The 24309-nt window shown below is 34.9% G+C and overlaps 2 protein-coding genes across 4 annotated transcripts in view; one reads left to right on the top strand and one right to left on the bottom strand.

The window, feature by feature from the left end:
* Nucleotides 1-355: 355 nt before the first annotated feature.
* LOC148956397 (interleukin-1 receptor-associated kinase 4-like) lies at nucleotides 356-12333 on the top strand. 2 transcript variants are annotated; one of them, XM_089095150.1, is made up of 5 exons: nucleotides 356-376; nucleotides 1926-2081; nucleotides 8247-8402; nucleotides 8891-8950; nucleotides 11531-12333. In XM_089095150.1, exons 3-5 carry the CDS (start codon nucleotides 8322-8324, stop codon nucleotides 11585-11587), a joined length of 198 nt encoding a protein of 65 aa, XP_088951276.1. In that variant the 5' UTR covers nucleotides 356-376; nucleotides 1926-2081; nucleotides 8247-8321; the 3' UTR covers nucleotides 11588-12333. The 2 variants fall into 2 exon arrangements, with proteins under 2 accessions (XP_088951276.1, XP_088951270.1); XM_089095144.1 differs by lacking the exon at nucleotides 356-376 and adding an exon at nucleotides 432-581.
* A 5983-nt stretch (nucleotides 12334-18316) lies between these two features.
* Nucleotides 18317-24309, bottom strand: part of Cypl (peptidyl-prolyl cis-trans isomerase-like 1 Cypl) — a 41454-nt gene continuing 35461 nt past the window's right edge. For both annotated transcript variants that reach the window (XM_089095168.1, XM_089095159.1), the window contains exon 5: nucleotides 18317-18478. In XM_089095168.1, coding sequence (XP_088951294.1) covers nucleotides 18363-18478 — 116 coding nt within the window. In that variant the 3' untranslated portion in view covers nucleotides 18317-18362. The remainder of the gene's footprint in view (nucleotides 18479-24309) is intronic.

Below are 24309 nucleotides of genomic sequence, written 5' to 3' on the forward strand. Positions count from 1 at the left end.
AGGTCAAATGTAAATCCTGATTAATAATTCCTTGTGTAAAGCTACTAAATCATTCGAATATTATTAAGAATGAGAAACCTGTATAATTCGCTAATTCGTTTTTGATATTTCGATTTAATAATTCTATTTAAAGTACGAAGGGCTATAAAAATGAAATTTGATTCTTCAATTTAGTTAAGTGGAAACTTTTACAACCATACATGTCTTACACAAATGAAAAACTGGAAACTCAGTTTTTAGCTAAAAAGACCTTCATATACAGTTACATAGTTTTAACATTTAGCGGGTGTTAAGTTTGAAAATAAGTAAAGTGTGTGAAAATCAGCAGAAAATGAGTTCATTAGCTCACACCAATTGCGTAAACAGGAAATAACGTGTAATTAATATTCTGTGGATCAAAAGATTGTTTATGTTTGAATTTTTACAAGTGAAAAGCGTCGTCGAATTTACGGCATTAGTTTCTGTTTATTTTTGTTTTGTTTCATGGTTCTGTATGGCACCATTATCTAGGAAAACTTTGTGCACAGCTTTTTACGTAAATATTCACCAAAAGAAGAATCATAGAAAATGCTGGTTTTCAGGTACGAATAGACCTAAGATGAAGCCAGGGGGACAAAGGGTGTTTTCATTTTCATGTCCTTTGTACTTTAAATTTATTTTCATTGAATATATACGTTTATATAACATCTATTTACTTTGTATAATAAAAGATTCATTAAAGGAAGAATTGATTGCATATCTTAATTTTCCTCTCTTTTGGTTTCACTTGGTATAGACCTTTCTTGCTGGCATTAATTCCTCGACTTTAACTTTTGAGTATATCCTAGTTTCAGATATTGTATACAGATTGTTGTAAGTTAACCGTTACTACAACTAAATGTTGACTTGTAACAACCATAAGACACCACTTGTCGTAATCAAGAGCCTAGACCTGGTACCCTTATTGGATAGTGGGTGGTTAAGGAAGATGAAAACAAAATGGAAGTTAAACTTAGGGGAGTTTCCCGGCCTTATCTCCAATTTGAAAGCCTCAAAATTTCCCTACTGGAGAAAGCAGACCCTGAGATTAATGTTCTCTAAAATCTAAAACTATCGTAGAGAATTTCGAAATGACTTTTCCTACATGTTTGGAGAAAAGTAGTCTATTCGTATACATATGTATCAGAAAGAGTTATGTTTTAATAAAAGAATCAACTGCTTTAATGCTGAAGGCAGGAAACTGCATAATTGCAGGTAAAAGAAAGGTACAATAATGTGACTCGTGCTTACTAAAAGGAATTACGCATCGTGTGATCTAAGCATGACCTCGGCGTGATCCTGACATGTTTTGTCCCCTCTGGACTGTCGACGAACAGTTGGCTAAAAACACCTAATCCTTTCATATTCGTGTAGGTCTATGACCTTCCAGTTAAATCTAACCAAGTAGAAGCATTATTTTTTACTTTGAAAATCATCTGATAAATAAAAATATATAAGCAAAACTTTTCAAGTACTAGTTTGATTTTGTTTTTTTATTCGAAAAAATAACTGCATTTTTTTTCTTTCTTTCGGTTGCGGAAAAATTAATTTTTAAGGTTAAAAACAAAACATGATATTCTTCAGTGTGAACATAAGGACCCCCACCAGAAAATCTAGGAAGTGGTAACGAGTTTTTTATGTCATGAGTCCCTCGCCCTTCATTTTAGTCTCTTACGTCAAACTTGTTGATCGACTCACTACTGCCACTTTTCGAAATAACTATTTATTTATCTCATAGATCACGCAAAATGCTAGTAGATTGTCATCTAGATCGACACCAAACTGTGAAAAAAACTGAATTAAAATTTTGTGTTTGTTTTGATTGATAAAACAAAAAAAGATAATATCAAATAAGTTTTGTATTTTGACGAAACATTCGAATTGCTAACTTTTCTTTTAATCTTTAGGATCAATCACAACCACTGTCATGGGAGACTCGAACACATATACTAAAACAAGTCATCTCTGCCATTAAGTACCTACATACCTTTGAAAAGAAAGCTTTTATACACAGATTTATCAAGTCTGCAAATGTATTGCTGGATGAACATTGCTTAGCCAAGGTTGCGTATTTGTTACATCTTGAATATTTTACTTTTTATTCATGGTTAAGTTCAAGACAGAGGCATATATAGGATTTTCATTGTGAGTGATCAACTGTGAAAACATTTCTTTGGTTTCTTTTTAGCCATTACTAAATTAAAAAGCTCGCACTTTACGTAACCTTTATAAATATGTTAATGGAGGGGGAATCAAAACAATTCCCCTCCCCGGCATGGTTTAATGTCAGCTTTACATCGAATTCTAAGGAAAAGTTGAGAAAATGCTCTTTCTTTGTTCTTTCCTTTTTAATTAGCTCTATCAGTCCCGTCATTTTCTTATATGTTATATCGCATTTACGATATGTGATAAGCCATAGGTGCAGACAGGTTGGACCTTTGGAGGGTGGCAGAGTTGGGAGAATTTTCCTTGTGAGAAGGGGATAGAAAGATGAGGAAAGGGATTTTTATTGCAATAATTTATCTATTTTTTTAAGAAGTGGAAGAGGGGGAGGGGATACTTTTGAATTTATATTAGAAAAAAATCTCAGCCACCTTATTTACGGGTATGCGATAAACTAAGTTATCCTAAAGAACCGATAAGGTAGACTAATGTTACAAAAAACATTTATAATTTTTTCAGGTAGATAAAGAGTCTTAAGTTAGAGATATCAATAATAATTCTAGAATTTGATCACTATCAGGCTGTATAAATTATGATTGAAATTATTTGCCTTACATGAATTAGTTCATATAAATTTGATTCTTTACCGTCTAGATAAATTTATTTAATGATGGAGCGAGGAGGACAAAAAGATGATAAAAGTATTTTCATTGGAAAAATTTTTCCGGGTTGGCCAGGGGTTATCCTTTGAATAAATCTTAGCGCGGAGTTTCTCCTTCGTCCCCTCTCCTACTGATTGCGGGTATGTGACAAGCTAAATGATTATAAAAAGAAAAACTTGATATGATATACCCACGGTACGAATAATATTAATAACTTACAGGCGAATAAACAGCCCTGATATAATGGTAAAGAATCATAGGCTTTATTTCTGATTGCTGTCTACCCAAAATAATATTTATTTTTAAGATGACTGGGTGGCATCACATAGTTCATACAAATTACAATCAGGATCTGGGATGATCTATTTAACTATACAGCGAATAGCTCGAGGCGTTGTTTCAATTCACGCTACAAATCCTGGTATGAATGCACACAGAAATCTGGTGTGAACGAGATCAAAATTGAAACTTTCAGTTTGAATGGGGAGGGGAAGGACCAAAGTTTAGTGTCATCTACTTCTTTTCAACTTTGTCAAGTAAAAACAGGTCATGGGAGCTATACTAATCACAAACACGAAATTTTAAAGATAAATTAAACAAAGTGTTTCAAATGAGAGTAATGAGTGATGTTAAAGCTATAAGCAAATAGTAAATGTCCGGAATACGAGGGGGAGTGCAACCCTCAACGCCTCACCTGCGTTCATTATGCTGAAGTTTTAAAAAATTACAAATACTCAGCATACTCTAAATAGCTCATAAACTAATCTTTAGCAGCAGATTGGAATGAGATTAACGCGTCGTAATCCCCTAATAAAGGATAATTTATGATCTTTTACAGTTTTAACTTCGCTCTTTACTTTTGTTTTGAAAAAAACTTGATTTTTAGTTAGCAGTTAGTACCTTTTCGTTTTTGACATCGCATTCGCATAGATAAACAAGAAGGGAGCTGACTTCAACCTTCCTTCATTTGTGTGAAAACGGGAAGGTATGTTAACTGTTTGGATGGTATTTTATCTTTAGTATAGCAATACTTTTATACTATAAATCTCCCTTAAAAAGGTGCACCCTTATGTTTACAATTTCATTACATTCATTTTTTCAGGCCGAAATGTCTAAATTCATGGGGGGGGGTCTTTGAAGTAATGGTGCTCCCACGCTTTTACTCGTCAGCAAAATTACAAATGTGATTTTTATAATCTTTTATTAAAAATAAGATCTTTTATTGCATACTTAAAAATATTTTTACAATAAAAGGGGATCTTTCACCTCCTCCGTATCCATATTTCACGCCTAGTCCGAATATGTTCTTTCGAAAAAAGATGTGCTGGGCACCTTTCATGAAAACCTGGAAAATTTGGCACAAAAAAGAACTGAACGAGGAAAGCATTGAATGTGGCTTCACGCACCGTCCCCCCTTCCCCAATCAGATGCACTGAACTTACTCTAATAACCGGCGCCCAACAATGCATGGTCAGGGCAAAAATGTTGTTTGATGGCACAAAATGGAAATATTCTGCATTGCATGATCTCTTCTGTTAAATTTGTATCCGAGTAAGACAAGCTGTCTGAGTTACGGAATGAATGTTTTGGAAGAGTGTCTGGGAGTGAGTGTTGGTTAATTGAGCGGATGTTTGCGAGGAACTTTTGTGCTGCTAAACAGTTGTGTGAGTTTGTTCGTATAGGGGGAAAACATAGGGAACTATGTTTCAGGGGATAGTCTGTTAAGATTTTTAGGAGCTGAATTTTATTATGGTTGCTGTTTTCCGTTAAAATTGTTAACCTCCATGTCTATTTTTTTTTCTTGGTTTGTATTATTTTAAGGTGTATTCTGTTCTTCGGACAAATTCTATGTATTTTGTTCTTTTTTTCTGTTTGTAGCTGTATTTCGTGTGGTGCTGTGGCCTCGGAATTTTGCAATAAAATCTTGACTATTTAAACGGGACTATATCTTTGAATTTCCACTTGAATGGGCTAATTTTTGATATTTTAAGACCAGTGATTTAATATGGTCCCCCCTAGAAGGAAAAATAACAAATAAACACGCATCCATGACCAGCCGTCTTGGGAAAATTGAAAGATGTCTTGTTTCTACATAGAAGTAGTTGGAACCTATGATATAGGGCTCTTTGGCATACTAAACTGGAATTATGTATTTTTGTCTTGATTGGGCTCCTTTTCAAAGCTATGTAAATTTTCTCATGATAATAGCTTTTGATCGGTAGCTTTAAACTTGATGAATATTGCATATTTATAGTAACAATGAAAAGGAAACTCGATAGTTATGTATATTGTTGTCAAAATAATACTGCTTAAAGTTTCAAATGCCATTGGCATGGCACTCTCTGCTTCCAGTTCGTTGCCACGAGCTTGTTGATAATTTTCTTAGTTGAAAACCAAAGTAAACTATTAAATCTAGTAACATAAAAGTTCTTATGCAATACTTAAGCTTGTTCTGCTGTAGAATAGTTCTCTGGGGAGGGTAAGAATGGTCTTGAGCTTTTTCAGCTCTCCTTGCTTATACTCCTCTGCTCTCTAGAAATAATTATTAATTTACTGCAGTATAGCCACACGAAATCAGAGCACAATTCGAGACTAATTGGTTGAACGCTTGTTATTTCAAGTATATATGGGACGTGTACAATTATTTTGTATGAAAAAAAGGTTTACAGAAAATTGTTATGATGTATCTTTCATAATGCGTTTAAAATTATGATTGTATTGTTTATAGCTTTTTAAATGGCTGACGCCTTATACTTACCCTAATAGCTATAAATGATTTGACATCGGTTCTAAATCGTTGGTGTTTTGATGCCGGCTAAAGGTATTTCAGCTCTATTTTCAAATCCTTTTTATAAAAGACCCTTTCCTTGGGAAAACTGATACAGTTTTGGGAAAGCCGATGATGAAATTAAGCATTCAAAGATGCTTAATTTCATGGGGTGTGCTTAATATATCGATGTGCTGTAAACTATTAGAAAGAGCTATATGACACATTGTAAACAGACAACCAGCCAGTCAGTCTTGTGAGATTTGTGAATCACACTGCTCTTACGATTAAAAAAATCTGACGAATTCACTGATCAGATTATATAAAATACTGGAGTCAGATAGAAGCAGCATAGTGTCTTGAAGAAGCAGGAACTGATGGGTATCATACATCGCGAGAATACGCTGCTTGCGAAGACATGCGTAGAAGCAGTCGAAATTGACAATTTTATTTTGTCTTTATTATTGTTTAATTTTTTAAAAAATCTGAAAAAATCAAAGAACTGGTGAAATATTCATAATATTAACCAATAATAGAACTTTGGCAATCAAACAGAAACAGAAATTTCTTTAAAAAAAAAAAATTCCGAAAAAGTTTTTTAAAGAAAAGTAAAAAGTTATATTAAGACTGAAGACGCAGAAATGAAGTCCTGCAACACTCCAAACTTAAGACGAACAAAAATTAAAACAAACTATCACATCAAACATGAAGATCAGAGACACTGATATAGGTGAATAAATATATCCTAGAACAAGTAGAAATTGAAGTGAATATATAAATAAAACTTAAAAGAAAACAGAAATTACTTAAAACAGAAGTTTGGCTATTGCCCCCCTCATAATAATTAATCTTCTAAATTTTATGGCTCCATTTGTGCTTAACTTAAAACTAAATATATTTTAAACATTTTTTATAATTATAACGCTAAAAATTTAAAAATACTATTATATAAAATCTTGAACTGCTGAGATTTCTAGTAATTAATATCATTATATATTAAACATTAAGTTTATTTTGATTATATGTTTCGAACCATCTTGATTATAATAGTGATTAACTAAAAAAGACTTTTAAAAAGTGCCAGGTACAGTTACATATCTAGTTTGCCGCTAGTCTTTTGCATCAATCCTACAGGAAGATAGCTCTAAATCAAAATTCAACGTCGATTTAAATTGTCCTTCAGTACTCGCTTAGTCTCAGTGTGTCAACCTTAAGATGGTTGGACCGAGCAGTGTGCCTTCGTGTTTGTTGGACAATGGGGGAACATAATACAAGAATGCTCTACCGAAGGAGGTACATCGATGTACTTGTAGAAAAGTCATCGACGCCACATCCAACGTTTCACTAAAGGACTGGAGGGAGTCATGGGTAGCGAGTAAACCTGCCCTATTGGCCTTATTCTGGACCTTTGAAGAAGTGCCAACCACGTTTCCAGAAAACCAGCATACAGCGGATTCCCATATTTGGCGATGGGTCTGATGCAAGAATTGTTAAATGGGAGGATGGAGCTGGGTGGTAGAAAGTTTTGCATTGGTGAGTGATCCCCAGCTTTCTTGCACAGGAGGTTCTCATCCGTTCGAAGTGAATTTTCAAGAGAGATCAGTGATAAAGTGGATTCCTTGGAGACGAAGCTCGTCCAATCTTTTTTAAGCTTCATTCGTGAAGATGAAGCTGGGGTATATGCGTGGCACTTTCAATGGAAAGAACAACAGCTCCTTTGTTTTCAATGCATTGAATTTGACCATCCAGGCATCGGACAACTTTTCAATTTTCAAAAGATCTGTCCGTATAGAGACTTGATTTGGGTCTTTGTGTTTGAGATAACTACGTTCGTCGTGGAGTCGACGTCAAGGAGATGCAAAGGGCTTGCAATTTTGCAAGGTAGCATATTCCTAAATATGCTATATCCTCTTATCTTACTTACAAAACTGCTGGAAAATGGAACTTTTGAAATCAAAATTTTTCTGTTCCGCTCCTTAAATGCGTAGAAAACTTCTCTCATTAATAGTAGATATCTGAAAAATATGTTTCAGTTTTGTTTTTCTCCTACAAAATATATCTGGTTTCTACTTAATACCTTTTCGAAAAACCTGAACAAAATCCCATACGGCACTGATAACATCTATTCTCGTGAAAAATAAATATAAGTCTAACAAGAGGTGCATGAACCTCTTTTCCAGTAATAAAAATATTTTCTAAAAAGACGTAAATCAATATTGTAAAAAATACAAAAAGGAATTTCTTTTTTCAATTTTTAACTATAGTCATTCCTTTTGGATTTTTTTTACAGTCCAAATAATACTGGCCTTGTTTTAATTCATATGTATAAAAAAAACTAGTCCAGCAAACACAGCTTGTGAGAGAAATGAACTACATGGTTAAAATATAAAACAAGTTGTAAATAAAACATTGTTAATCTTATATTAAAAAATAGATAAATGAATAAATAATAAGTGCAAAAGATATACCCGGAAAAAAGAGAACAGAGACATGAAAAAACGGAAATATAAAAAAAAACAACCTTTAGAACAAACTGTTGGAACGTAAATGTCACTATAGACGGTCTTGACGTCGTTTTCACATTTTTATTTTATTTTTTTTCGAATACAAACAATTTGATTTGATATATTTTATAGAGTGGGGACTTTGGACTAGTTCGAGCTGGTAAAAGTGGTGTCACAACTGATCTTCCTGGTGAAACTGATAACCCAATGGGAACGCCTATATACATGTCAATTGAAGCTGTACGTGGTGATATATCAGCAAAAATGGACGTATTCAGCTTTGGCGTAGTAAGTATTCATTTATTGTTCAATCAAATGACACTGTGCTGTCTCTCTCTCTCTCTCTCTCTCTCTCTCTCTCTCTCTCTCTCTCTCTCTCTCTCTCTCTCTCTCTTTCTCTCTCTGTGTCTCTCTGTGTGTCTCTCTCTCTCTCTATCTCTCTCACTCTCTATCTCTCTCTCTATCTCTCTCTATCTTTCTTTATCTCTCTCTCTCTCTCTCTCTCTCTCTCTCTCTCTCTCTCTCTCTCTCTCATTGAGAGGCAAATATTTAAATGGTGGGAGTATGCTTGTTTGTTAGTTTGTGGAAAGGCATGCCTGTCTAGAGTCTCAGGCATGTTGACCAAGAATTTAAAATTGACATAAGACCGCTAGATTGCCTGTTATGAGATTGAATATTGCCTGTAATGAGACATATACAAATGATTAATGCCTAGAGAGATTTGCGTTTCTTGTTTTTTTTTTCAGTTTTTCGTCTTATGTATTTTGTTTTTGTAGGTTATATTGGAAGTTCTTTCTGGAATTATTGCTTTTGGAGATAACAAAGTTGGAGCCATAGTAAGTAATATAGTTATTTGAAAATTCAAATCAATTATTTTCAAAAAAGACGCAGCTCAAAATCACAACTTCTGTAGAAGATAAAACAAAATCGTAAACCTTATAATATTTGGCTAATTTATATGTAATAAACAATCAAATGGGCACAACAAATCGAATATCTAAAGGTCTCTTAAAAAGTGATTGTACTATTAAAAAGGAGCCAGATCAAAAACTCTCTAATTGAAAACCTGTTTCATGGTGCAGTAGGTAACGCAAGCTGTTTGAAACCAAACAATATTCTTTTCTCAAAGAAATGGATAAACCATCTTACTAATACCAGTACTAACAACTCAATGCAGCATAAAGCCGCCCGAGACCAATACAGCTGAGGACGCTCCTCCTCCACCCCAGTCTATTTGAAGCTTCATTCCTTTCCTAGTCCAATGAAGTTCCAATTTTCTTTAAGTACTTCTTTGTGACCTCTTCCCCAACCCCCTTAGGGACGACCTGCTGGACGTTTTGGCCCTAAATAAACACTCATTGCCAAACTTATGTAATTGAAAACAGTATTATTTAAAGACCAAGTTATTAGGTCTTTGCTTATTACCTCTCATTACGCACAACCCCTCTCCATAAAATGAAGAAACAAAAAATCCAATCTAAAGGCCGCAGAAAATCCAATACAAAGCCCTGTTATAATTTAATATACGCACCATTGCAAGCAATGCATACAGTAGACGTAGATCCAGATTGTAGAGAATTTCAAGGTAGACGGTAGAGTGAACCTACTCATGGGAATATTTGTTAATATGTTGTATAAAACAGAAGTACGATTGTTCACTTTGCTTTATGAATTTGAATCTTTTGTTTATTTTGGCAGAGTATATAAGCATGTGACCAGCGATTATTTGGTTAAAAAAAATGAAATGTGGCGTTTTATTCAATAAGAAGAAGTAAAGAAGTTATTAATTTTAGTCGCAAGCGGTATTCTTATTAGTACCACGTTTTAACTTATTTAATATATTGGCCCCCTGCCTTTCAAACGACCAATATCTGCATTTTTGATAAGCTTTTTGTTGCCTAATTGTTTGGGGCTATGTAATCACACTGCACGTTCTAAATGGAGTAAATAAAATTTCGATTTATTTTTTTTTAATCTAAATTTTTAGTACTATCGTTTTTTTTTTGTTTTTTTTTTTTAGTTAATATTTGATAAAAATTTTAATAAAATTAAGTCCAGGATTGGTTTATAATTTTATTTATCACTTTTCTTGGTTATATTGATTTCTACTAGTTTTTCTTGCCGTTGTGATACTCTTTTTGTTTTTATAAACCATATTTTCACCGGCTAGTTAGACTTTGTCAAAGAAGCTACATTTTAATTCTTTCCACGGAAGAAAAATTTTGGAGTTTTTGAAAGGCTGTAAGTCGGATTGATGATGTTGATGAAAAAACAAATGAACGCTTCGTTTTAGAATGTTTCCATTTTTACTATATCTTTTCTTGAATTCAAACCCCACCCTTGTTACGATAACTTTTCGACCTTCTTTTCCTTACAAAAGATAGCTTCGTCTAAAACGAAAAGGCAGATCTCAAAATTTTTTTGTAAATAATTCCACTGGTGAATCTTAACCATTGGGCTTATTTGACATTACTTATCTACTTCTGCTGTTGGGGAAGAAAAACTATGGTTGCCTTTCCCCCAATACTAAAGTTTTTCTTTTCTAGCGGAGCTTTTTCAGTGATACGGTACATTCTTTTTAATACAAAACTATTTTTTTCATTTAGACGCCCTTTTTTCCCTCTGTAATTCTCTGTGTCTAAATTCAAAAAAAAAAAAAAGGTGGTTAGCAGGTGGTGTGCTGAGTGAAGAGGAAGCCCTGTTTCCTGCTTATGTATTAATACAGCATTTTTGTATTACTATTTTTCTTTCGCCAGCAAAAATCAAAATATAACCCCTGCAAAGTTTTAAGCAATTGCAGTTTGAAGTTACGATACTGCAAGGAAAATTATTGAAAATAATAGGTTCTGATTCATGGTAAATAAAAAAGAAGGCATGAAGAAAATTGCAGACACTATCAGTCGGTACAGCAGGATTGATAGCCCCGAATGGTGCTTCCAGCTTGAAGCCTAGTGTTTGAAGGAAATAGGCTTTGATTTTAAGTTGTTGTTTTATAGTCTTCTTTATCATTGGCACATCTCAGGTCCGTTTTAATGAAATTTGAAATAGAGAAAATTTGGAAAGCAATGAAACTATTCAACAGCTTTTCAAAACTTACCGGGATCACAATTGGATAAAAGAAGAAGCGTTGCAGAGTAGCCTATTGAATATCAGGCCTGTACAAATCCGTATCTTTGAAGAAGTGTTTATTTGTGAGAAAAACTGAAGCTAACAAAACCTTGTCCACAAAAAGTAACCTTTCTGATTTGCTCTTGTTTATGTGCAATTATGTCCCATCTAATTTAAACTGTGCTGTTGTTTTATCGTTCATTCCACTGGTCGCGGGTTTTGACGAGGCTGATAAGAAAGGAAGCGATGTGGGTTTCCTTTCTTATCAGCTGCTCGTTGTTGGAACCATTCTTTGCCCTTTCTTCTAGGTTATAAGCCCAGATGAGGCATCAATGATAGATGTTGACCCTAAGGCAGGAGATTAGCCTGAGGAATTGTGCGGCAGTTTATTTCAGCTGGCAACCATATGTTTCGGTTCGAAGCAAGAGAGACCAACTTCAACTCAAGTTTATTCGGAATTATCAAATATTGCCGATTTTTGGTTAGAGGGTGTTGCTGTATGAGAATGTGAATTGGCATACTACTGCCTAGAATGAAGACAATTTGTGTATCTATAAACTTAAGACTTCAACAACGAGGATATGTCTTGTTGAATGGTAGTCTATATTGCACTCGTTTTTCGCCCACCTAATTAAAATTCCAATTAAGCACAAGTCATATTAGAAATACAATGTAAAACCTATTCTGCTGAAAATCCAAGTCAAATATCGTTCTTATTGAGAAGGTATTTCAGATTTCGGGTAACCTAAAAAATAAAAAGTTTTCGAATCCACATACTAAACTCTCAATTATATTTTCTTTTGAGCTGGAAATTGAACTTACAATTTTCTCAAAGGGCTCTTCTTTTTTTGATTTCTTTTTCTTCCGTTGTTGTTACCTCTTGTTTCTGTTATCTGTCGTTAAAACTATTGGCTAACCTAATATTTTTCAAGGGTGCTTTGTTACACGCTAAGGGTGTTTTGTTATGACGTTAAAAGCGTATCTATGCAGTGGATCTATACCAGTTTCATCAATAGTGCTGCATTGATTCTACTGTTGTGTTTTTAAGCAATGATAAATAAAGAAGTGTTTTGTCAGCGACTTTATCAAATATATAACTTAAAAAGATGTAGACATTAAATAAAGATGTTATGGATCGAGACAATTTATTTTATACCTCTCTTCATTTTTTTTCTCGATAATCACTAAGCAATAGTTTTCACTTGAAAAAGCACACGGTTAATAGAAAGGAGTTTTTAAAATATTACTAAGATACTATGAGAGTGTAGAGTTTAATCAAACATATTTTTAGAACAGTAGAATAGAGCTTCCCTGAAATTCTCAATTCTGAACTTTGTGTGCCTTAGTTACAGCCCTGCCGACCTGACCTTGTTAAGAAATCCGCAAAGACATGGTTTTCTGTTAACTTACCTGATTTCGTTATATGAAGAGGTTCATATGATCAAAACCAAAGAGCGAATCCTGCACCTTCTCTGGAACTAAAAACTCATCTGATTCTAACTTTTAAGAGAAATTTGTTATCTTTGACGGAAAACTTGGTGCTATTAGAAGAAATGGAGGAGGGGGTAGGTTGAGGGAGGGGTTTGGATGGGGGGGGCTACTTCAGGTTCTTGAGCGGGGACACGGAACCCAACCATCAGAAGAAATTGTGTGTCCAGTATGCATCTCAAATCATCGTGGTATGCATATTCTCAGGATGATACCGTAAATAATGTCCCGAAACATATCACTGTTAACACCTATCAAAATTCCAATTGAAAAATCGAATGTTCAAATAACTTGTTACGATACTGTGCCGCTTAACATCAATTGGTCTGTGTTTGCGTGGAATGATAGCCCACTTGTATGGTGAACAATAAAAAACCTTACGTCCATAAACATAAAACATCCATACAAAAAAAAACATTCAATAAAACATGGAATGATAGCCCGCTTGTATGGTGAACAATAAAAATCCTTTCATCCATAAATATATTCAATCTCTATTAACCTCCTTGTATCTCTTTTGAATTTTTGAAAATTATCTAGGGTGTCCTAGTTACACTATTAAGGCTTCGAAATAATAATTCCTGAGTTTATCGCTAAGCCTTAAGAAAATCAAGCCAAATTAGTTTCTTAATTCCCCTCGTGATACATTAGAATTCCCTGTCAGATTTTCAACATTGTCGATTATACAAATGCCCCGTCAGTATTCAATAGGCTTAGAAACATCTATGATTGGCCTAGAAAGAGACACATGATCTTGTATTCGTCGGATTCTAGCCCTCTTATTGGCTGAATCTTGTATCGTCGGATTGGATAATGGGTTCCTACTCTTGTTCTGCAAGAAAAGCAATGTGCTTCCTGCTGATACACCCCTAAAAATCATCAGAAGACAGATCCTGAAAAAGTAAAATGTTTGAGAAAATTTTAGGTGATGGACACCTAAATATCATCAGAAAATTATCGGAAAACCTTCCCCGAAATTTTTGAATGGGTGAAATGTTATATTTTTGACATATTTACAGCCAGAGTCATTAGCTTAAATATCTAAATCTAGAAAGCTCAACCCTTCTCATATGGGTCATCTATTATATATGCGGATGTTGTCTTAGATATTTTCATGGAGGATGACTCTGTATCTGAAAACATCCCTTTTTTATAGATCAAGTTGTTCTTTAAGAACAGGAAGATACTTCCTGGTGACAAAAATCTAAAAATCATCAGGAGACAGATCCTGAAAACGTACTGAGATAATATGCCAGTTTTTTGGCCGTAACACCAAACTACTTAAGATTGAGGATCCACTGGCTGTCAAGACTATTTATTAAAAATATAAATCTAGAAACATGCTTTCCTTCCATATGGAACCTCTACTATATCTGCTGAGCTCAATGTTGTCTTAGAGATTTTCACTGACTATGATATTGCATCGGACAATATTCATGTCTTGTAGATAAACTTCTTCCGCTACATAAATGACCTGCTTCCTGATGATAACGACACTCAAATACCGTCAGAAGATAGTCCTCGAAACTTTTGCAAGGGTACAATGCTAAATTTTTAACATATTCACAGTCATAAAAGCATCAGCTCTATTGAGATGGCTGACATGGTTGTCTGCTTAAATATATAAATCTAGAAAGCTCCACAGCTCAAATATGGGTCATCTATAATAGATGCTGAACTCAATGTCATTAGTTTTGTCTTAGAGATTTCCATTGAGCATAGTTTTATAAGGGAAGATCACTTTTCATACTGTTTAACTCGCTTCACTAGAAGAGTACGATACTTCAGGGCGATAGAAACGTAAAAATCATCAGAAGGTAGTTCCTGGAACTTTATTCAGGGGATAATTTGTCATATTTGTCTCATTTTATGACATCTCCCTGTCTCCTCTACCAGCAAAATATACACTTTTATTGACCCAGGGAATGATCTCTGGCAGTTTCAAGATAATCAGGTACTCAGGATCAAACCATGAACCCGCCTTTTCCGCTTTAAAATGTATGTTTAAGCACTGGGCCATTTGCATAACTTACAACCCCAGGGACCGGGGTTGTGTGAGAAAAAAGGTCGAAAGAATTAACCGGAAAGCATGTTGTGTTTCGGCCACGGTTTACTCGATAAACAGGACTGTTTGTATACATTATTAAGAAATATATCACACACAGAAAACCCTTTTGGCTTTTTCTTAGCTGGTGCCTAGCAAAGATCGAAACCCAGGGGTGATCGGGCAGCAGAGTCAATCAAATCTGACATCCAGAAAATCATCTTTTCAAAATATGCGTGTGTTACGTCATCTCTTGTCAAAATACGTTTGTTTGTAAAAACTGCATTTTATTTTATTATTTCGCTTATGCGAAAAAGTGATTTCCTTGTTTCTCAAAATGGGGAACAGTAATTCTCCAATGTGGAGCTTTTGGCTATGTTATTTCAATCGTGCAGTTTTCGCTTCAATTCGACACCATTTGAAAAAGTTATTAGGCTACTTTAGAAAACCTGTAAATTTGTTTTCGTAAACTTTTACCATTATGATTAATCGAAATAATAGTTACCATTCATGAATCAGGCTATGGCTCATTCATTACAAGGCTGCGGCTGATGCCGCAACCCAGAAGTTATTTCTGGGTTGTAACAAGCGGTTAAGAGCTTACCGAATGGTGGAGCTTAAATTAACCAAACTGCTTTTTTGTTTCGATCTTAGCCTATATCAAAGCTCAATATATGTGCTACTTAAACAAAACTATCTTTAACCCAAGGAATGTCACTTTCTACAGTTTTTTCTTTTTTTATTTTTTTTAACTCGTAAAAACGTAACAAAATGGATATAAACAAATTTTGTATGCGTTTTTTTGTGTAACGCCCCCGCCCCCGAAAAAAATCTTTGAGTAAAACCCCCTCCGAAAAAGAATCCTGGGTACGGCCTTGCTTAAAAGCATACAATAGAAATCACAAGTTAGCCTAATTTTGAAGAAATAAATCAGAATTATAATAATATTTACGTTTATATAAATAAAATATGTATTATGACTACTTTCTAGGTATTGGTATCAAAATATGCATAAAAGATAGTACAGAGAGAACGTGGCGTCAGCTGGAGGGAAAGAGAAGAGTAGGTATGTGCCCCTTAGACTATGCTGACCCTCTCCTCGAGATTTTGAAAAATACCTTTCCAGGAAGATTTTCATGAATTTTTTTTTTCTGTATTTCCATTAAATAAACGAAAAATTTGCCGCCTGTATGTTTAAAAATACATTCTGTCCCCACCTCTTTGTACTTTCGTGAATTGACACCCTTGGTAATTAGGCACTCCTAAATAGTGATCCTCAGATTTAACAAATTAAGGCTATACATCAATAAGTGAGGCCGGTGTTGCTTTACAGGCCGTAGATTTTAATTTGTAAGTATTTTTCTTAGAATTAATGTTGAAATTTGTAGGCTATCTCTTAAGTACTTTAATGCTAATTCTGTTGATTTATTTTAAGGTACACTGTTCTCTTAGTTGATAGCTACCGATGAATAGCTGGGTTAGTTTTCTTTTTTACGATAGCCAGAAGGGATTCAGTTTTTAACAGATTTTCCCTTGTCAAATAAAAATGTTTACCCTTTTCCCATTTTTTAGGATATATAGACAATAAGAATTGTTTATGCTAGGAATTGGACTAGTTACCAAGTTCTTTATGTTTGAAATATGATTTTAATGTTCTTTTTTTGTGTGTAAATTAAATAAAATAATTAAACCCTATGAACACGGGAAGAACACGGGAACACGGGAAGATCTTGAAAAATATGAAAAATGGATTTAATCGATATGACTCCTGAAAAATTCGTATGAAAATTATCCTATAAGTAACAGCACCTTCACCCTAAATATTTTAAATGATAGCATCTGCTAAGTTGACTTAATCTAAAAATTAAAAGGCTTTTATGCATACTTGCCAGCTTCCAAATTTACAGAGTATAAATTAACAAAATGGTAGAATCAGGTTAGCTTTTTTCATGAAAATTAATTGATCATTAATAAAACTTCTTCTTAGTAAATTCAATACGTTCTTAGAGTTTGAGCAATTTTTTTTAATCGGCCTGAAACCAAAAAAAAAAAAAACAGAGATAAAATTCTAACGTCTGCCCGCTACGCTAAAAATTAAGCGAAAAGACCGGGGTTTGAGAGGGAAGGGGGCAGCCCCTCACATGTAGGAGATTTTTAAGTTCGTTCTTTCCTCTGTTGGGATAATTTTTTTTTTTTTTTTTTTGGTTTTCTTCTTAATTTTTATTCTTTTCCGGATGGGGAGTTTCAGTACTCTATTTTTAGGGGAATATTTGTTTATATGGGTTTAGGGCTCGAAACTGCACTAAAATACTATAAGTTTATAGCTGGTAGTACTGAAGTTCTTATAAACTATTTATTTTTCATGTCACTTTACCAGTAGAAGACAAAAATTCAGAAGAACATTGAAAAAAAGTCTTGTCGCATCCGATGAATCTTATCCAGAATTGAATACGTTTTGATTAGTACCTTGAGACCTCCTCCTGAAGAAAATCTATTAAATCCTTGTATGTTTTCATCTGCTTTTTTTTTTTTCAATTAGTATCTTGTTTTTGTTTTCTTTATTTAAACGAGCGAGCTCAACCCAACGGGAGATTTGTTTGTTTTTCCACTCGTTTCCCAGTAGCCATGTACTACAAGGAACAGAGCCAATAATTTTGGCTAAAATACCAAAAACACAAAGAACATGGTAACTTGTCTAATTCCTTGCATAGACAGTTTTTATTATCTAGAAATCCTAAAAATGGGGAAAAAGGGTTTCTTTTACAAGCAAAATTCTGGCCAAACTAGCCCCCTCCTGCTATGCCTAAAAGAAAAACCATCGCAGCTACTAAGCAATAGCTACCAACTAGGAGAACAGTTTACCTCAAAATAATACAGGAGAGCTAACATTAGGCTATTTATGTAATAGCTTCTAAATATGAACCTCAACTCTAAGAAAAATACTGACAAATTAAAATCTATGGCCTGTAAAGCAACACGGGCACCACTTATTGATGCATAACCTTAATTGATTAAATCTGGGGATCACTATTTAGGAACGCCTAGTTACCAATGGCGTCATTTCAGAAAAATATAGAGGGGTAGTGGCAAAATGTATTTTTTGAGACCTGGAGATGGCAAATTTATCGTTTCTTCAATGGAAGAATAGAATGGAAACATTATTTTTAATGACAATCATCCTGGAATGGTATGTCTCAAAATCTCGAGAGGAGGGCCAGCAAAGCCTAGAGGGGGACATGACTATACTGCCTTTACCTTCAATTAACGCCACGACTAATTACTAGCTGCCATCATTATTGATGAAGGTTAAATTTTCTCAGACCTACTTACCCACCACTTTTTAGAACAGGCCAATGAATTAGGAGAAACCCAGCACAAGTTAAACCCCTAAAAAAGGAATTTAGCCTTCTTTACCTATGAACCTTAGAATTTTTTTTTTGTTTTAACTATATTAAAATCAACACCAGGTAGCAATGCGTAAGTGAAATCTTCTCAATTTAATGGTCCGCAGCTGATCCCAGATCTTAAAAGTCGTTCTTAAACCTTCTACAAACGATTCAAATAGAAACGTACAAACTCTATTGTTTAAACCAGAAACATCATAAAAATCATAGCATGTTAACTGTTCCTTTAAGAATTTTGACATCATCGACCGGTCGATCACCAGAGTCTGTCTCAACAATTCCCATCCGTTTGACAGTCTGCATCCCAGATTCAATACGTCCTGTAATAAAATACACTCTATCAGAGAATACACGTAAATAACTAAAACTAATTCAGAAAAAAACTTCAAAATTCTCCCATGAATGGCCATTGAAGAATTTTGGAGAAAAAAAATATGTCTTCGCAAGCTTACATACTAAATAATTCAGCCGAACTGAAACAAGACGTGGGGTTACGTTAAATACTCTTAAAAAAAACATTAAAACGTTAAAAACATTAAATACTCTTTGCGTTGAAACATAGAATAATTCCTAGAATAAGACGGGCAAGTTTATGACAGTTATCGCAACAACTATTGCAGGAATGTGACCCATATAAAAGTAATAACGCTTCGGGATTCAATACTAACCACACTGAATCCAAAAAGGAATTGACTGTAGATGAATTTGTTTCATAAGAACGGTTCCACGATTTGAAGTATTTTTACGCGTGTCGTTTCTACTGTTCTTGTTTCCTCGTTCTCTGCTGAATTTTTTCGTCCTTCCAATTCATATACACTTTTGTATTAGCTTATTTTCAATTCTTTCTCTATCGCGTTTTTTGCATTGTTTTTTCCATCCCTCTGTCTTTCTCTCTCTTTTTTTCTTTTATCTTTAATATACCCTTTCCTATTTGTTTATATTTGGATAGCTTGTCCTAAATTAGGCTTCCTGGGAAAATTCCTGATGTTTCTACTTTATCGTTTACAGATTTCCTGGCATAATTCAACAGAGCAAATTTCTGATCCTTTTCGGCACGGTGAATAGTCCATTTTTCTGGAACTAGCAGGGTTTTTAAGCATTGTCAACCTTAAAAATTTCAGAAGCAAACAACAAAAAACACTAATGTTGCTTAGTAACTGCGTTGTTTTTGGGTTTTTTGGGTTTTTTTTTCATAGCCAGAAGGCGTTTAGTTCTGACCAGGATTTCCCTTGTAGGAAATTAATTTAAAGAACTTTTTCCATAAAAACATGTTTTTCAAAGAAAAGTAAAGAGCTCTATTTAGCCAAAAATTAGCAGAAATAAAGTCAAATAATCTTCAAGTGTAAAACTACCCCAAATCACTATCAGTAAATAAATGAAACCAAAAACAAACAGAAATTACAATAAATAGCCGAGTCAAACTCAAAACGAGCAGAAATTAACATGAGTAGGACTGATAACCCCCAGGCCTTCTTAAGACTAGAACATAATTTGCGCTTTACTGAAAAAAAATATAACAAAAAACAAATAACCGTTAATTGTCAGTTTAACTGACATACTGATATGCATTCCTTAAAGTTTTGATAATTTTTTTATTTATGAAAGTAAAAAAAGTGAAAACATTTAAAATGTATTTTCTTTTCAGTAAAGCGCAGCCTTCCGATCCCTTTGACTCATAGAAAGGGCACGGCAACAACTGAATTTCAGTCAAATGAGCCTATTCCGGAGATTTTATGACCACCCTTACCATAAGAACCTTATATGCCCTCAGGACAAAACTTACAACCCTTGCGCTGAGGGTTATAGGGGAGGGGGGCCTGTCATCCTTAGACATAATTTCCAGACCTTTCAACTACGCAGAACAGAATGGATATCTCAAAATTTTGATTAGATGTTTTTTGGGAGTTGATGGACGTCGGAGGGGCTTGTTACCCTCCAATCACTTTTGACTAATAAAAAGGGCATTAGCTCTTTCAATTTCCAATCGAACGAGCCTTTTTCGAAGTTTCTAAGACAATAAATGGTCATCTCAAAATTTCTATCAATTACATTTCGGGAAAATACGAGGTGTTGGGGGGGGGATATCCACCCTCTGATCACCCTGAATCTTGAAAAGGGCACTAGCACTTCTGATTAGCAATCCAATAAGCCCTCTCCAAAGTTTATACGATCACCCTTTCTATATAAACCTAATATGCCCCCAGGGCATAACTTACAGCCCTTGCCGTGTGGGCTGTAGGGGGGGGGTGTCATCCTCAAAGACATAATATCCAAACCTTTCAAATGCGTTGAACAAAATGGCTATCTAAAAATTTTTATTGGATGTGTTTGGGGAAATGGTGGGTGTGGGAAGGGGATATTTGCCCTCCGATCACTCTCTACTATTAAAAAGAACACTAGCCCTTTCAATTTCCAATCGAATGAGCCCTTTTTGAAGTTTCTACAACAACAAATGGCCATCTTAAAATTTATATCAGATGCATTTTGGAAAAATACGAAGTGTGGGAGGGGGGGGGGGTCATCCGCCCTCTGATGACTTTGAATGTTAAAAAGGGCACTAGAAATTCTGATTACCAATCCAATGAACCCCCTCTGAAGTTCCTACGACCACCCTTTCTGTAAAAACCTTATATGCCCCTAGGGCATAACTTACAACCCTTGCCCTGAGGGCTGTGGGGGTTGTCATCCTCAAAGACATATTTCCGGATCTTTTAACTACGCTGAACAAAATGGCTATCTCAAAATTTTGATTAGATGTGTTTGGGGAATTGGTGCGTATGGGAGGGGGGTTAGTTGTCCTCCAATCACTTTTGACTATTAAAAAGAGCACTAGCCCTTTCAAGTCGAATAAGTTCTTTTTGAAGTTTCTAAGACATTTCGTTCGATACGAAGTACCCTGGTCTAAAAAAAAATAATAATACATTGTGCCCATATCGCTCTTTACTTAGGCAGCGCTATTGTCCTGCCTGTGAAAATGTTTACCCTTTTCCCCTATTTTTAGGATTTATAGACAATAAAAATTGTTTATGCTGAGAATTATACTAGTTACCATGTTCTTTATACTAGTTACCATGTACAGAGCCAAAATTATTGGCTCTGTGTTCCTTATAGTATAAGGCTACTGGGAAAAGAGTAGAATAACACATATACGAGTGGAATAGCACAACACACGAGTGGAATAAGCTTAGGGCGAATTTGTCAAAAAGACAAAAAAAAGGGCATATTATGACAGGAGTAAAAAAATATCAGGAGGCGGGGCCTAAATAAAAAATCCCCCCTCCCGACAAAGATTTAAAGTTAATAGGTTCAAAGGGATGGCTCAAACATAACCAGTTATTCACCCTAAGTTGCCAGGGACAAATATAACACATCTCTGCTTTTTCCTTTCTTTCTCTCCAGAAAACACTCAAGTGAGATTTCTCATCTCTACTCTTAACCATTAATACTATACATTTTTATAAAACAGTGCTTAATAGTAATACTGCTGAGCATATAAGACAATGCTTAGTTAAAGCAATTATTTGAAATTATATTAAATAAAAGCAATTATTTCCTAGTCTAGGGTTTCTGATGTTGTGGCCCAAATTTGTTTTGAGTAGTGAATTCTCTTGATTTAATCAATTGCATGAATTCTTATGTAAATATAATTAATTTTGGTACTTTTATAATTAGATTTAAGCAGAATTTCATTAGGCTCGTACTACCGTATAAGCTGCAATTGAGATCCCCTACCATTCCAACTTTTTTTTGCGAAATAATACTTTAAAATACTAAAAAAAAAAAAAAAAAATGGTGCTTCAGCCAAAAGCAAAATCAAGCCTTTGAGTCTGAAAAATACAATGCAACAAAATAACACCATTTGTGGTCCCATGTTTAAAACAAAAATTTCTATTAAACCATGCTTTATTAGACAAAGGGCTTCCCATCAATATCATCATTTGCCACAAAGGCCTCCATCTCGGCCATTCGCTTAGGATGAAGGGACCTCCATTTCGTTGCATGCAATTACCACTATGATTAATCCTCATCGTCGACTATGTTTTTCAGAGACGGCCATGGAATCCAGAGGAAAATCAGAGACTTGAAGATGTTGACTTGGCAGATGATATCAGTCTCCTAGAGACCTTCTAGGAAAACTTCAGAAATAGTTCAATCAGGTCAGAGACACTGCCAAACCTTTAGGCCTTAAAATAAACGCCAGCAAAACAAATAGAATAGCCAAAACTGGATTTCCACTCGACCTACGCTTTTAAAACCAGACCATTGAGCAAGTCACGGATTCCAAGTATTTAGGGAGAGCACCATTCACAAAAGCAGTGCCTACAAAAGGGAAGCCAATCTCAAAATCGGGCAGGCAAATGCAGGAAACTGACCCTAATTTGGCGTAGCCAGCAGCATTCTCTCCGACTCAAACTGAGACTCTTCAACAACAACGTTTTCTCGACGCTTTGCTATGGTTCCAGAATCTGGCACTTAGACTAACACCATGAAAGGAAACTCCACCTGCTCCATAATATGTGTTTAAGGGGCATTCTAAATATCCATCGGACCCAAAAAGTAACGAACGCTTCTAAACGACAGAAGATGTCTCAGCCACTGGTTACTGAAGTCATTAAATACTGGAAGTGGAGATACCTTGGGCATGTAACATGCCCAAAACTTGACTGCTAAAGAACATCCTCCAGTGGCTACCACGCGGCACTAGAAGAAGAAGACACCCAAGAAACACCTTACGAAGCAACTAGGGAACTGACCTCTCAAATCTCAGTGCCTTGCTTCAACCTGAATAGGAGGAAGTCTGGGTGTCGCAGCAATGAGGGACGACTGGCGACTCTTCTTGGATTCCCTAAGCGTATCTGGAGGCACGGAATTATCCAAGGTGAAAGGATCTAGTATATATTTACACAAATGTGAGAAACAAGCTTTCATTGTCGTATAGTATACCACTTAGGGATCGGCCCACATTTGGTGCCTTTTTTAAATATTGTCAGCCCTTTTCTTCTAGAAAAAAGGCTTTGAATTGCTGAAAAACACGAATTGAACTGGAACAGATTGCATTGAGTTAACGTCCATGCACAAACATATGTTGACCGACCAGTTTTAGTTAGATGGCGTCTTTTCCCAGCGTTTTGCTAAAGTTGTGTGGTTCCAACGGGTAAACACCCAAAAGAGGGATTATGTAAATTTAAGCAATAAAGAAGTAATTTCATTTCATAGGCTTGACTACTGGGAGCCAGGGAAGTACAATCTACCGCTCATAATCGTTTTATAACTTAGGAGATTGATTTTTTTTTTCGTCGGATCTTATGGTCAGTAGCATAGCTGTGATAAATTTTGGAAGCAGGTTAAAAAAAAATAGAAGAAATGAGTCACTAGAGGTATAGGGGGTAGGGCTTTTTTCATGTTGTAGCTAGAAATTTGAGACAATTTTTTTAGACAGGTTATGATGTAGTATATATCTGAAAGTAGTTTATATTTGAAAATTTTGGTTTGCATCGTAAAAGGGCGGAAATCGGCACTTTACTGGTGCATAATCTCTTTCGTTACTTAAAGGGGCAGTCGAACTTTTTATTACCGTTTGAATGAGCCATCTCCCGGTATTCTACGACGCTAAAATCAAGAGCAACGCCAAGTTATCTGTCAGGCTTCTTTTTCGGGGGCGGGTAATTTACTGATATATTCTAGATGGCTTTCAGCAATGTTAAATGATTAAATTATAAAAAAATATGTGTAGCTCGTATTTTACCAGTAAAGTAAGTATATACAGCAAAGATGATTCTTGAGTAAGACACTTTTTTAACTAAAATACAGTTTTTTGTTTCAGTAGAAGATAAGTAGAAACAGCAAATCAATTTATTTCTGGATTTAAAAAAAAAAATAAAAAAAGAACAAGAACAATTCAGCATCCCGGACAAGAAATTTCTTTTGCTCTTATACGGACGTAAGCCCGGATAACTTAGCTAATATTATTGATGACTTTCGGTAATAAGAAACATTTTAAAAGTAAAAAACGAAGAGCTCACAACTCACCAGTAAGAATATACGGAAAAATAATTTAAAGATAATACCACAAATAAGTAAATCACACAGGTTTACTTCATTAGAAGATGAGCATACATGTTAATCAGTATATTCCTGAATAACAATATAA

This window comes from Artemia sp. Qi Xiang Cuo, chromosome 1 (genome assembly GCF_049724085.1).
Source record: "Artemia sp. Qi Xiang Cuo chromosome 1, ASM4972408v1, whole genome shotgun sequence".
Classification (NCBI taxonomy): Eukaryota; Metazoa; Arthropoda; class Branchiopoda; order Anostraca; family Artemiidae; genus Artemia; species Artemia sp. Qi Xiang Cuo.